The sequence below is a fragment of the Akebia trifoliata genome, chromosome 11 (genome assembly GCF_017979445.1).
Source record: "Akebia trifoliata isolate Shusen 1 chromosome 11, ASM1797944v1, whole genome shotgun sequence".
NCBI lineage: Eukaryota > Viridiplantae > Streptophyta > Magnoliopsida > Ranunculales > Lardizabalaceae > Akebia > Akebia trifoliata.
Window position 1 is genome coordinate 45806930 of NC_141385.1, and position 16443 is coordinate 45823372.

Below are 16443 nucleotides of genomic sequence, written 5' to 3' on the forward strand. Positions count from 1 at the left end.
ATCTCGATGATTAATCCATCAGAAAAACTCAAATGATAAGGAAATGTATATATCATTGATTGCTTCATGCTCGTTCCATGTTTGAAGTATCCTTCGTACCAATAAGAATCTCTTCCTTGCATAATTTCTTCTTTATATAGATAGATGTAGGATCTATGAGGCAATTAATTAAAATTACATTTTGTGCAACAACTCTTCCTATTCGAAAGAAAAGGATCCCTTGATTATGTATCGCTCTTACATGGAATTGCAAATCTCAAGTTTGTCTATATAGAGCAGATCTAATTGTATTAAAGTTTATAATGGATTTCTACTTTGTAATATTAATTGATAGAAGCCTCATTGGTAAGTACGAGATCTCATGCATTAAAACCCATGGTTAACAACCCAAATCCATTAGTATGCAACATTTTCTTTTTCAAGTGAAATCTCCCAATTTATGAAAGAACGAAGAAGTGATTTCGTTGTTGTGGGAAAAGAAGCCTTTGGATGGTAATGCATGTATTTGGTTTATTTAGAACTATTAGAATAGGAACCACATTTTGGAGAATATGAGTCGAATCCTTCACAATTCCTGGATGGATAGTTCACTATTAGACTAAGGTGGTGTTTGTTTGCGCTATTTTTCAGCGTTTATTGTTGAAAAATAATAAATTCAGCACTTTTTGTTAAAATAGTATGTTTGTTTACTCCATATTTTCAGTGCTTATGGTTGAAAATAAGTGAAAAAAATTCAGCACTATTTTGATACTGAAAAAAAGTGTTGAAGCTTTGCTTTTTTTGACACGAACAAGTATACTCTTCATTTTTTGGGCATGGACAAGTATGCCTTTATACTTAAAAGGATGTTACCTCTTATATCCCATGGATAAGTCTATAAACACCCCACAAATTAATAAACCCACACCATGGTCAAATTGTTGTCTTATATGAGTTAAAAGTTTTGGAATAAGTTGATTTTTGGTGTGGATGATCTCTACAATAAGGAGATCATCCTCACCAAAAATCAGCCCATCACGAAACTTCTAACCCCATCAAAACAAGTTCAAGACTCGTAAATCGTCAATTTTTTTTTTTTAACTGGTTTTGACGTAGTTAAAAGTTTTGGAATGAGTTGATTTTTTGTGAGTATGATCTTTAGACCATATAGATCATCCTTACCAAAAATTGGTTCATTCTAAAAACTTTAACCCATATAAGACAAAAAAAATTGGCTATGGTGTGGTTTGCCCTTATTAATTCGTGGGGTGCTTTTATAATTACACATCTTTCATTTTCATCGAAAATTATTTTCCAAAATTAAGTTCTTTCAATGTTGATATCAAATTTTGGTGACTTGTATGACATTATTATTTTTAATTTGAAATTTGTGGGTTTTTATAAATAAAAATTATTATTTATAAATTGAAAATTTGAGTATTACTTATTATTTAAAAATGAATTGTATTTTAATTTTATAAGAAATAATATATTTTATTGTATTTAATAAGAATTAGGCATTTGAAACATGCAAACAATGTATAATATGATTGTAAAGATTAAAATACAATTTACTAATTTCAGCAATGTGTAACAAACATGATTCTACGTCTAAACAAACTACTTTTTCAACACCTAAATTCAGTGCTTAATGCTATTTAGCACTTATTTTTTCAATTTAACAAACAATACCTAAGTGATAAGTAATTTCACTTCACATACGGATCATGAATATTTGGAATCTATTTTGTTCCAGGAGACATTGTTTTTGTTAATTCAAATTGAAGGGTGATATCAATTTAATCTATTTTTAGTGTCATATACATAGTTAGCACATTTTTTATAACCTCATATCAAGTTCATCATTCCCATAGTAAGTATCGTCAATATCGGTATTATTCATAAGATAACACTTCTAGGCTTGTCGTCCAAAAAATTGTTCGAAAATATGGTTATGAAAGGATCATCGGAGTTTGTTATTAGGTATTTGACCAAATATGATTGTCCAATTCCTATTGACCATAAACTAGCAAGGGTTAGTGGTTAAAAAAAAAAAAAAAATTATGAGATGGAAAAATTATTAGCACCATACAAGATTTGTGAATAAGTGATTGTCTGATAATGAGAAATCAATATCCGTCCTTATCGCGAACATGATCTATTAAACTCATAATTAGGAAGTCTTCTTTATTAAAGGAAAAAAAGCTTCCACTTTATTAAAGGAAAAAAGCCGGACTGGTTGGAAAGGTCCTCTTTATTAAAGAAAGAAAAAAAAAAAAAAAAAAAGCTGGACTTGATTGGAAAAGTCCTCTTACATCCTCTTTATTAAAGGGAAAAAAATAAGCCGGACTGGTGGGACTAATCCCACGGTCACACACACCACCCCCTTGTTGATATAGTTTTACACCTTCTTATGTTATTTTATTTTGCCTTTTTATTTAATTTAAAAAAAAAATGTATATGTTTATCTTCTTTGTTTTTCCACTTTTTTTTTTTTTTTTTCCTGATAAGCAATCATTAGGGTGTTACACTTTAGGGTAATATAGATGTAATCTCTGAGTTTTGGGGAATATTTAAGATAGCCCTGTTTTCCAACTACAACACCCTTTACTGTAGTCATCTAGGATGGACTTATATAAAATGATCTAAATACCCTCTTCAACTACTAGCAAAATAGATATATTTGTTCATCCTCATACTCCTCCATCGATTTAGCCCCTCATTTTCAACCTCACCAAAAAAATCTTATAAATTTTCTCACTAACGGTGTGTTTGGATTGAGAGAAATGAAGAGAAGAAATTCATTAAAAGAAAAGAAAAGAAAATAAATATTGTCTCTCTCCGTCATGTTTGATTTAATAGTACAAGAACATAAGTTCTAAGAGAAAAAAAAAAAGGGTAGAGTTGTAATTTTAAATATTTTTATCCTAATGAACTTTTCTTTTTCTCTCAAATTTTGGGAGAAAAAAAATTGATCATTTTTCTCTTCACTTTTTTTCTTTTCACTCCCTCACTTAACAATCCAAACAAGAGTAGTGGAGAGAAACTCACTTTTTTTTTTTTTTTTTTTTCTTATCACTTTGTTTCTCTCAATCCAAACACACTGAAAAGTCCATTAGTCGCAATCAATTCCCCAATAATCCTATCTTATTTTGAAAGAGAGTCCAAAGCTTGTTGCTTTATGAAAGAAAAATAAGAATGTGTGAAACGTGTAGCCTCGATCTATGGAGGGAATTTGTTCTCTTTTAACAAAGATATTTTCTCTGGTTCTACTTACTACTAAGATTGAGTTAAACAATAGTTTAATATTTTTTTTATATTATAAAATGGTGGAAATCATCAACAAACTGATTAAAAAATGAGTGGTAATGATATGCCTCAACCCCCCCCCCCCCCACGTGGCATACTCAATCACAACTCGTTGGCATGGGTGTGCCAGAACCATGGACTTTATGCCTTGGGATACACAACAGCACATCTCCATATGCATAACTATACAGACTTTTGGGGATGTGCAATTGTGTATCACGGGGCATAAAGTCCATGGTTCTAGCAAACACCATGTCAAGGAGTCACAATTGAGTATGCCATGTGGGGAGTCATATTATCACAACTCTTAAAATATTGATAGGTCCACTAAAATACTAAAAGTTTGTGGGACCATGAGTTGGATTAGTCTTTGTTAGAGGAATGTTGGCCCCATACTCTTGGAAAAAACATTGAAACGGCTAATCAGCTTCAAAATTTTGGATGAACCCTCCCTCTACATGGCATCTAGTCCATCGTGTTTTCGTGAATATTTGAGATGTGTCTATATTTTGAAATTGGTACACACCCTTTGACACTACGGACATGCTTAGTACACTACAAATCATTTACATTTGCAAATGTTTTACAACACAAATGGTTTGCGATGAATAATTTACTATTGCTTGGTAACCATTGAAAAATCTCTTGCGAATCTTTTTATTTTTTTTGTGATTGATTGATATTTATAATAATAAAAATTATTGTGATTTTTTTGCAAATGATTTGCTTTCAAATATTAAGGTATCCACACAATAGCTCTCTTCAGGGAAAAGGCACGTAACCTAAAAAAATAAGTGGGATTTTGTTTTTGTCCCTATATTTTGTGTATATTTGATATACCTCTCCACATTTTTGAACTAATGACATACCTTTTAATCTCAGTCTTCTTTAATAGATTAATGAAAGATGATATAGAAAACCTTGATTTTTCTTTCTAAAATGAGTAATTTTCAATCTTTTTTAGTATGATAATGGTAATGACAGTGGCTTGGGGAAGATTTACAGTGGGGGCACTTACCCCCCACACACAAGAATTTTCAAATTCTATGGATTGGTGAGCTAGTGTTACAAATTTTAACGGTGGTTAAAAAATTTGCCACCATTGTCCCCACATTATTATTTTTCACTATTAGTTGTCGCCACAAAATTTTGTCCATTCTTGGTTGCCCCCCACATGGGCAAAATCCTAACTTCACTCTCATAGTGACATGGTGACAATGTGATGATTACAATGATCATGCCAATGAATATGATGGCATTGAGATTGTGTTTTTTATTTTTTTTTTAACTTTATTAAAGAAGATTGAGGTCAAGGGGTTCATGCATGCCACATGGGTATTTAAAATATTTGTCAAAATATGAAAGAGTATGTCATCATCATCACTGTCATCTAACAATTGCCCATCATCATCATCATATTCAAGAGGTTGAATGACTGATTTTAAGGAAGAAACCTATTACGTGTTTACTTAAATTGAATCACAAAAATAATAAGAAAAAAAAAAAGATTAAGATTGATCTTGTTCGAGGGAGATCGGACCTCCTAAACCACCAATTCAAGATGGTGAATCTCCAATCCAACTAAAGACTAAGTATCTTTTCTCTGCACATTTTCTTTAAGATCAAAATGAATTTAAATACAAGAGAAAATAAAACTACCTATTTTCCTACTCTTAAACTAATTACTCTGAACTACCCACTCATACTCTTTCAAAGAACTATCTCATAACACACTCACGTAATCTCAACCTCCCACTCACAAAGGGTTATGGTCCCATATAATAGAAACACCTTAAACTATCCTACTCACCTTTCTTTCATATAAGCACATAACAAAATCTCAGGAATTTTAGATCATTTTTCATTAGTCTATAAGAGAAGACCGTTGTCAATAGACATATCACTAATTTAAAAATATCCAAGGTTACCTCCAATAATTATAAAATTAAAAATTTAGAGATGAGAAACAATGATGACCTCTCTCTCTCACTCAAGTGACCAATGATGACCTCACGTTGAATGATTGTTGGTGAGGACAGCAATATGAATCTCTTGTTCATAAAATAAAATAAAAAAAAGCAAAGAAAAAGGAAAGAACTTTAGTCTTTTCCACGTGTCACTATTTCATTCATCATGGAGACAAAATCAACCAACTCATTTGAGCATATAACTGTACTTTCTATGTGTTTGGATAGAGTTTCTTGACGACTTCTGCTCTTGCGGGGAATTAGCAAATTTTTGGATAGGTTTTTGCTCTTGGGCGGAGAGGTTTTTGTTTTTGTAAGGAGAGGTTTTTTGCTCTTTATTGAGAAGTTCCAAGAACCTGCTCTTTTGTGGAGAAGTTTTTTATTCTTGAGGGGAGAAATTGAGCTTTTGCTCTTGCGCGGAGAGGTGTATCCGCACAGGGCTTTTACTTCCTTCCTCTAAGGAGCCGACAGACGATACAGAGTACTGCTTGTGACAGCAACAGAGAAGAGAGTAATGGAAAACTTCCTTCCACCCCTTTTTCTCTTCTTCTCTTACTTGTCGTCATGTCGCTTAGTGTACTCCAAGCTAAGCTGCTGCCATCTATAGAAGGTAATAAAACACTACACTTATCATAGTTCTCTATGATTGGTAACCAATCAGTAACTGATTTTGAGTTTAATTAGAGCCATTTGCTTCATCATACTTAACTCACCAAGTATTTGGGTCCACCAAAAGGTGGGCCAAACCACAATTCAAAAATAGGACAACCTAAATGGCTGAGCCGACTCCACTCGATTATTCCATTGGAAAACAATGAAAAGCATCTTTAAATACACTCCAACAATTTGCTCCAAAAGACTAATTTTGTCCATGAAAATTTCAAGTGAAAAGCATCTTAACAGTTAAGGGTTTTAATAACATGTGCTCTAAATACACTTTGAAAATTTCGTGTGGCACATGTTAACAAAATCCATATTAAAATGTTATAGATTGATTGGGTTCTGTATGCTCAAACTGGACAGTTTATGCTCTTGATTGTGATGATACTTAATATTTCTGTTATGTGGAAATTCTGGACAGTGAATGCTCTTAATGACATCGCCTTACTTTTTCGACCGCAGCACCTGATTCAACTTTACGACCCTTCCGCCTGCAACATCAGTAGTGACCAAAACATTGGCATCCTCTGTGACTGTACAACATGGACTTGCCACGTGATAAAACTGTATGATCTCTCTTTCTCTCAACTTCTTCAACCAATAATCTAACACCACGTGTCCTATTATGATCATGTGGTGCTTTAAGTAATTGATCACCCTTTTTTTATGGGGGTCCGACTAGCTTTACTAGCTTAGCAAGATTTCAACTCTTACTAAGGGTCATTGAGTGCACCTTGTGACATCCAAAAACATAATCTAATATCACACGGTTGTAGAGGACAAAATTCTATGAACATTACAAGAATTATTATTTTTCATTGTTGAATTTGGGAGTTCTGTGAAAGTTTAACAGTCGTCCATTCTCAAAACCTTGGATCAACTCTTGTTTTTTTTTTTTTTAATATGGGTTTCATGAAATCTAGAAGGTTCTAGTGTTGAATTGCCAATGTAGTAGTAATCCATTTGAGCTCAACAACTCCTAGTAAGAGTTAAACAATATTATACCCCTTGAAGGAGGATTTTCAGATCAAGGCATTTAGGTCATTTTATTTTATCAATTTGAAAATATGGCTATTTCTAATACTCATCAAAATCAGAGTTCACTACCTAAAGTATCCATCCCTTTATTTTATTTATATTTGAAAAAAAAAATAGACAATTTAACGATAAAATACCTTTTCTAAATGACATGCAACTTTCCTAACAATAATCCTCCATCTTTGTCAAAGAGAGTCCAAAACTTATTGCTTTATGAAAGAAAAATAAGAATGTTCGAAACTTGTAGCTTTGATCTATGGAGGGAATTCACTCTCTTTTAATAAAAATATTTTCTTTCACTTAGGTCTACTTACAGCTAAGATTGAGAGAAAAAATAGTTTAATCTTTTTTATTATTATAAGAATAATGATAAATGCATGCGGTCTTAGTGCGGTTGGGTACAAGGTTGACATGGCAAGGGCACAAAATCGCACATCTTTTTTCTTGTGAATCTCGATGAATACAATCTACGGTTTTGTGTCCTTGCCACATCAATCGCGTACCAAGACCGCGTGCATTCATCACGACTCTTTTTATAAAATGGAAATCATTAATAAATTGATTAAAAAATTGATAGATCCACTCAACTTGGTTAAAAGTTTGTGGGACTAGTGAGATGGATTAGTTTTTGTTGGAATGTTGGCCCCATTTTGGAAATTTACTTTGAAATGGCTGACCCGCTTCAAAATTTTGGAGGAACTGTCCCCCTACATGGCATCTGGCCCCTCAAGTTTTTGTGAATATTTGAGATACGTCTATGTTTTCAAATTGATACACACCCTTGATACTACGGCCCTATTTGGTACATTACAAAACATTTGCATTTGTAATGCAAATGGTTTGTGATGAATGATTTACTATTACTTGGTAATCATTGGGAAATCTCTTGTGAATCTTTTTTTTATGATTGATTGATCTTTACAATAAAAAATTTCATTGTGATTTTTCAAATGATTTGCGGTACTTTTTATGTCGCAAATCATTTGCTCAAATTTCTTAATCAAGAATTTAGTTTATTTTTGCAAAGTTTTTACAATGCAAATCTTGCATTGTGTAACCAAACACTAGAAAAATTGATTTTAGAAAATCATTTGTATTTGCAAATGATTTACAACAACCAAGCAGGGTATACGTGACATTGAATTTGCTTAGATTTAGCCAAATTTGATGGACCTTGACAATAAATTTACCTCTTTTTTTCATGTAATGTTACCTTGGGCTTCTCTTATCAATTAAGGAAAAAATTATCAAAAAACCTTTGATTTTTGTTATCAAAACATTAATCTTTAACCTCTTAGATATGATGATAATGGTGATGATGAAAAAGAAATGATGATCTTGATGACTCGGATTGAGGCTGTTTTTCATTAGCCTATAAAAATGGACCGAGGTCAAAGGAGTATGTCATCATTTTAAAAACACAAGGAGGTAACTCAAATATTCACAAAAGCATAGAGGGCGAGTTCAATGCGGACTCCACGCAATAACTCTCTTCAGGGTAAAGGCACGTAACCTAAACAACAAGTGGTATTTTGTTTTAGTCCCTGCATTTTGTGTATATTTGATATACTTCTCCACATTTTTGAACTAATAACATATCGATCTCTTGATCACAGTCTTCTTTAATAGACTAATGAAAGATGATTTACCCAGCCTTCATTTTCTTTCTAAAATGGCAACGACAGTGGTGACAATGTGATGATTACAATGACCGTGACAATGATGGCATTGACATCATTTTTTTTATATTACCATTAATTTATTAAAGAAGATTGAGGTCAAGAGGTTCATGACGCAGGGTATTTAAAATATTTATCAAAATATAAAGGGGTACATCATCATCATCACATTCAAGAGGTTGAATCACTGATTTTAAGGAAGAAACCTTAGGGATTTAAGATCATTTTTCATTAGTTTATATGAGATTTACTTGGTAGATCTAACTATTGCATATTTATTACAAAAATTCTATTGGAGTTCTGACAACTCTAAGGAAACCTTACTTTATGAAATTTGTTATCCATCAAATCTCATTTTATCAAATTTGTTACTAATAAAACCCTAGAGTGGGGATCCATGTCATAATATTCAAATTTATGTCATTAATTTGTTACTTAACATACCGTGGAGTGGACTATAACCACATCAATTTAAAGTAGATAAAATTTTAAAGTTATTGTCCAGCATTGTTGGATGATAAAATTATATTTTTATGGATCGACCCTTTCAAATGAGGGATAATCTTGTCTTTCAAAATATAATGTGCATTGTTGGGCCTGTTCCAGCAATAATGATAGTCCTAAAAATATAATCAATTTATGGTTTTATACGAACTTTGAATATAAATTTAACACCTAAAAAGACACGATTAATAACAATGCTCTACGGTTTGAGTCACATTTTAATATCAATGGTGTGTCTTATAATTAGCTTGACATTTTTTTTTTCATTCTCACAAGCGATCAAAAGATTGACAAAATCATGTCTTTTGCTTCAACAGTTATCTTTCTAGGAAAAAGCTTAATGGTTCGATACCAGAAACCTTGGGAAATCTATCATACCTTCGTCACTTGTAAATCCTTGCTAAATTTTTTTCAATTTTGTTTGGTATTATTCTCTTTGATCAATTTTACTATTTCATATAAACATGGATTTTACTCTAATTTACAGGGATCTTCATGATAACCAGTTTTCTGGCCCCATACCTGGCAGCGTCACTACTCTAACATCCTTGGAGTATCTGTAAGTCTTTCTCATTTTATATATACACGTAATAGTGAGAGTCATGTGCATTTCCACATGAGTTCCAAAATTAGTATTATTTAAAATTATGATTAATTTAAAATTCAATTCAAACAGATAGTTTAGATTTATTACGTGTTGTCTTGTGTTGTTTAATGTAATGCAAGGGCTTCTCCTTCTGATTATAATAATAGTAAGATAATGTAATGCAAAGGCATTTTTGTCAACAATTCAACTCATACAAGAATAGAATTGTCTTTACAACAAGAATAGTAAGATAGTGTTTAAAAGGAGGGCATTTGCTAGCTGGCGCAGTTCTGAGTTTTTCTTATGGGCATTTAGGAGTGCTTATTTGCTAGGATGACGAGCCCGATATTTTGAAAATCTCGATAAAATTTATGAAAAACTAGGCTGAGTCAATTGATTTTGTATCTAATACCATTGGAAACTATAATTATCTTCTTTTTTCTTATCTTTTTTTCACATTTTATCTACAAAGAAATTGTACCTCATCCATAAATGAGAGAGGTATGATCATCTTTTAAAATTGATTGATCATGACTATATCAACAAAAGATTATGTATAAAATTTAAATATGAGTTTAATAGTTAAATAGAAATGACAAATAATAATGCTTGTAAGGTTGAATCACATTCCAATCTCAATGGAGCAACTTATATTGAGTTTTAACATTTTTTATTCTCACAAGTGACCAGATATGGACTAACGATTAACAATGTCATGTCTTTTGCTTTGACAATGACCTCTCTAATTACAAGCTCGGTGATTCGATGCTTGACACCTTGGGATATCTATCATAGCTAGAGTGGCAATCTTAACACGACCCATGAATATGCGGTTAGTAATGGGTTGGATAATACCTGTCTACCCGACTCATCTAACCCGAATAAATTAGATATGACCAACGTTTTTCTACCCAATTAAGAAATCGGGTAATATTATCCGATACCCGTTTATCCAAAAGTTTTGTAGGGTTGGATATGAATATACCTCATATCCTAACTGATTATCAATTTATCTGAGGGAAAATTTATAATTTTACATTTTATATGTAAATAATTATATTTTTTATTATATAAATTTTTTCATTAAAGTAAAAAAAATAAAATTCAGGATAGAGGGTAAAATTTTGGGTGACCCAAGAGTCAGGTATGGTTATCCTCCTAAAACTTAGGTAAAATTTCAGATTTGGGTATTACCCTAAAATTCAAGTAAAAAATAGGGTATTGGGGTGTGTATTTCAATTCGGGTATGGAGTTAATAGAGGCCTTACTCGGCCTATTGCCAGTCCTACGTGAACATGACTCGAAAATGACATGAAAATAATGGGTTTGAGTCAAAATAGTGCAATCCATCTAACACGATTATTAAATGGGCTGGGTCCCGGTTAGGAGGCGTTAACCCATTAATAATTATTTAAAAAAAAAAATTAAATTACCTATTTTTGATCGTAAAACTTAGTTTTTGTTCTATGATAATTTATGTTGGTAGATATTGATTTATGGTTGTGCGACATTATTTTTAGTAATGGTAGTTTAATTTTCGGGTGGAAATGAAATTTATTTTTTTCAATAAAAATTAGAATTTTGTTAAACAGATTGGGTCAGTCCATGTATGACTATTTATAAATGAGTTGGGTTTGTACATGTGCCAGTTAGCTTAGTTGGGTTTGTAAATGGGTTGGCTTTGGTAATGATATCATAGACTTGGGTTCAAGTCCTACCAACACCGAGTTACTAAACCCATTAAAAACAGGCTTATTGATCTCAAGAAAATAAAACAAGAGTTGGATTTAGATTTAAGTTTTTAACGAATGCAGTACCTTACTCTTTGATTATATATATATATAATTGATTATTAATTTGTACATGTAGAAAACAGCTTGGTTAGAAATCCAATGTATTTTAAACCCTACAAGAAAGGGTTTTTACATACTTGATCCTGATTTTTAATTATATTTCATATAATCGTGGTTTTACCCTAATTTACAGGGATCTTTCCTATAACTTCTTGTCTCAGACTATACCTGACAGTTTGGGTAGCCTAAGCAACTTGACATATACGTAAGTCCTTCTCAGCTTATATACACTAGTGAGTGGCACATCTGTTTGCAAATGCGTTACAAAAATTTGTATTATTGAAGATTAATATTGTCTTTATAATTAATTTAAATACTTATTTTAGAAATTTCAAAGAAATAGTCTAACTTAACATGATGTGTTGTTTAATGTAGTGGAAAAACTTTTGAGATTTGAAAAATTATATGGGTTTTACATAAACCATACCCACTCTTTCTTGTTACAATAGGGATAAAGATTTAATGTAATACAATTATATATATGTAGGGGCGGTTCATGGGACATATGTAAAATCATATGCAAAAACAATGGTTTTTCAAAATATGGGTTAGAGCTTTTGGATTGAGCTGATTTTTTGCGAGGATGGTCAATATGATGAGAAGATCATCCTCACAAAAAATCAGCTCAATCTGAAATTTCTAAATCCATCAAAATTGATTTACAAATTATTGGCCAAAAAATCGACGGTCCACATTCTAAATCACTTTTAATAGGGTTAGAAGTTTCAGATTGAATTGAATTTTTTTTTTTTTTTTTTCAGATGATCTTTCTATCATAGAGATCATCCTCACAAAAAATCAGTTCAATCCGAAACTTCTAACCCATATTTTGAAAATTTATTAATGTTACATTGTTTTTTCATATGTCTCTTGATCCGTTCCCACATATATATATAGGTGGCGGTACAAGGGCCATCTGAGAAGACAAAGGAAAAAACTTTCGTTTTTCAAAATAAGAGTTAGAGGTTTTGGATTGAGCTGATTTTTTGCAAGGATGGTCATTATGATGAAAAGATCATCCTCACAAAAAATCAGCTCAATCAGAAACTTCTAAATCCATCAAAAGTGATTTACAAATTAGTGATAAAAATTGGTAAAAAATCGACGGTCCACATTCTAAATCACTTTTAATGGGGTTAGAAGTTTCAGATTGGGCTGATTTTTTTTTTTTTTTTGGATGATCTTCCCATCATAGAGATCATCCTCACAAAAAATCAGCTCAATCCAAAATTTCTAACCCATAGTTTAAAATTTTATTAAAAACGAAAGTTTTTACATATGTTTTCTCATATGGCCCTTGAACCTGACCCATATATATATATATGGGAAATGTTCAGCAACAAACATTTTGGCAAAACATTTTTCAAAACATGGGTTAGAGGTTTTGGAATGGGCTGATTTTTGGTGAGGATGATCTCTACGGTGAGGAGATCATCATCACCAAAAATTAGCCCATTCCAAAACTTCTAACCCCATCAACAAATGGTTTATGGGCTGATTTTTGTTGAGGATGATCTCCTCACCGTAGAGATCATCCTCACCAAAAATCAGCCCATTCCAAAACCTCTAACCCATGTTTTGAAAAATGTTTTGCCAAAATGTTTGTTGCTGAACGGGACCCATATATATAGGGTGGGGTTCCTACGACTCTCATTACGACTCACATTGCGACACAATGCTTGTCTTATATGGGCAAAAATGTTTGGAATGGATTGATTTTTTGTGAGAATGATCTCTGTGATGAGGGGATCATCCTTGCAAAAAATCATCCCATTCCAAAACTCTAACCCCATCAAAATTGATTTACAAAAATTGGATGGTCTAAAATTTTTCAACTTGTAAAAATGGGGCTAGAAGTTTCAAAATGAGGTGATTTTTTGTGAGGATGATCTCCCCACCATAGAGATCATCCTCACAAAAAAATCAGTTCATTCCAAACATATTTTCCCATATAAGACAAAACACTGTGTCGCAATGTGAGTTGTAATGGGGGTCTACGAAACCCGACCCATATATATAGGGTGGGGTTCCGTAGACACATAAAGCTACTTATAAAGCTACAACGTTTTTGTTTTATATGGTTAAAAAGGTTTGGAATGGGCTGATTTTTTGTGAGAATGATCTCTGTGGTGAGGGGATCATCCTTGGAAAAAATCATTCCATTCCAAAACTTCTAACCCCATCAAAAGTGATTTACAAAAATTGGGCGATCTAAAATTTTTCAACTTGTAAACATGGGGCTAGAAGTTTCATGATGGTATGATTTTTGGCAAGGATGATCTCCTCACTATAGAGATCATCCTCACAAAAATCAACCCATTCCAAACATTTTTGCCCATATAAGACAAAACATGTTGTAGCTTTATAAGTAGCTTTATGTGTATACGGATCCTAATCCATATATATATATATGGGAACGGATCAAGGGACATATGAAAAAACAATGGATTTTCAAAATATGGGTTAGAGGTTTTGGATTGAGCTGATTTTTTGCGAGGATGGTCACTATGATGAGAAAGATCATCCTCACAAAATATCAGCTCAATTTGAAATTTCTAAATCCATCAAAAGTGATTTACAAATTATTGGCAAAAATTGACAAAAAATCAATGATCCAAATTCTAAATCACTTTTAATGGGGGTTAGAAGTTTCAGATTGGACTAATTTTTTTTTTTTCGGATGATCTTCCCATCATAGAGATCATCCTCACAAAAAATCAGCTCAATCCCAAACTTCAAACCCATATTTTGAAAATTTATTTAATGCTACATTGTTTTTACATATGTCCCTTGATCCATTCCCATATATATATATATATATATATATATATGAAACAGATCATGGGACGTGTAAAAATATATGTAAAAACAATGTAATAAAAATAATTTTTCAAAATATGGGTTAGAAGCTTCAAATTGAGCTGATTTTTTGTGAGGATGGTCTCTATGATGAGAAGATCACTTAAAAAAAATTCAATCAAATTTGAAACTTCTAACCCCATCAAAAGTGATTTAGAATGCAGATCGTCAATTTTTTACCTATAATTTATAAACCACTTTTGATGGACTTAAAAATTTCAAATTGAGCTGATTTTTTGTGAAGGTGATCATAAAGACCACTCCCACAAAAAAAAAATCAACTCAATCTAAAACTTCTAATCCATATTTTGAAAAACCAATGTTTTTACATGTCTCATGATCCGCCCCATATATATATATATATATATATATGGGTCCCGTTCAGCACCCTAAGCTTTACCACACACTTTAACAAACGTGTTTTGTCTTACATGGGTTAGAAGTTTTGGAATGGGCTGATTTTTGGTGAGGATGATCTCTATGGTGAGGAGATCATCCTCACCAAAAATCAGCTCATTCCAAAACTTCTAACCCCATCAAAAATGGTTTACAAAAAATGGACGGTCCACGATTTTTCAACGTGTAAACATGGGGCTAAACATTTCGGAATGGGCTGATTTTTGGGGAGGATAATCTTCTAATCATAGAGATCATCCTCACCAAAAATCAGCCCATTCCAAAACTTCTAACCCATGTAGGACAAAAAACGTTTGTTAAAGTGTGTGGTAAAACTTAGGGTGCTGAACATTTCCCTATATATATATAGGGAATGGGCTGATTTTTGGCGAGGATGATCTCTACGATGAGGAGATCATCATCACCAAAAATCAGCCCATTTCAAAACTTCTAACCCCATAAAAAATTATTTATAAAAATTGGACGGTCCACGTAGAGATCACCCTCACCAAAAATCAGCCCATTCCAAAACTTCTAACCTATGTAGGACAAAAATGGTTGGCTAAAATGTTGGCTAAAATGTTTGGTGCTAAACGGAACCCATATATATATATAGGGATGGTTCAATGGACAATAATTGTGAGAAAATTTATGACAATGATTTTTTGTAAATCACTTTTGATGTGGTTAGAAGTTTCGAAATAGGTTGGTTTTTGGTGAGTTGATACTCCTCACCAAAAATCAGCCCATTCCAAAATTTCTAACCCCAATTTACAAGTTGAAGAATCTTAGACCATCAATTATTTTGTAAACCTTTTTTTATAGGATTGGAAGTTTTGGAATGAATTAATTTTTGATGAGGATGATCTCTATGGTGAGGAGATCATCCTCATAAAAAAATCGGCCTATTCTGAAACTTCTAACCCATATAAGACAAAAATCATTATCATAAATTTTGTCATAATTATTGTCTCATGAACTATACCCTACATATATATATATGGTGGCATTCGGAAGTCCTAAAGAGAGCCAAATATTTTTTCAATGTATAGGTTAGAAGTCTCGGAATGGGTTGATTTTTTGTGAGGATGATATTTATGATGAGGAGATTGTCTTCACAAAAAAAACAACACATTATGAAACTTCTAACCCCATCAAAAGTGGTTTAAAAAAATTGAATGGTCCATGATACTTCAACTTATAAACTAGGGTTAAAAGTTTCGAATGAGCTGATTTTTTGTGAGGGTGATTTATTCACCATAGAGATCATACTCACAAAAAATCATCCCATTTTGAAACTTCTATCCACTATTTTGAAAACTGCTTGGTACAATGTTTGACTCTCTTTAAAGCCTTTGAATGCTTCCCATATTATATATATATAAATTGAGTTAAATGACTTATCTTGTTCAAGACAAGGTGATTCATCTAAGACAACTCACTGTCGTCCATGAACAAAACGAGTGTCAAACCAAGATTTGAAACCATTGTTTGGAAACAATGTAATGATGGGTAGAGTAATTTGTTAACCATCCCATTCTAATTGAAATTTATTTATAATTAATGAATTCGTTAATAAAATACCAGTGATTATGCTTTGTCAATGATCACAT

General features: G+C 32.2%; 1 protein-coding gene across 7 annotated transcripts in view; it reads left to right on the forward strand.

Annotated features, from left to right (window-relative positions):
• The window catches only part of LOC147392076 (putative LRR receptor-like serine/threonine-protein kinase At1g53430), a 126278-nt gene that overhangs the window by 68106 nt on the left and 41729 nt on the right, over positions 1 to 16443 (forward strand). For 6 of the 7 annotated variants that reach the window (XM_086460078.1, XM_086460080.1, XM_086460074.1 and 3 more), the window contains 4 exons: positions 6337 to 6481; positions 9454 to 9525; positions 9624 to 9695; positions 11709 to 11780. In XM_086460078.1, the coding sequence (XP_086316204.1) occupies positions 6337 to 6481; positions 9454 to 9525; positions 9624 to 9695; positions 11709 to 11780 (361 nt within the window). The remainder of the gene's footprint in view (positions 1 to 6336; positions 6482 to 9453; positions 9526 to 9623; positions 9696 to 11708; positions 11781 to 16443) is intronic. The other variant, XM_086460075.1, reaches the window with a different exon arrangement.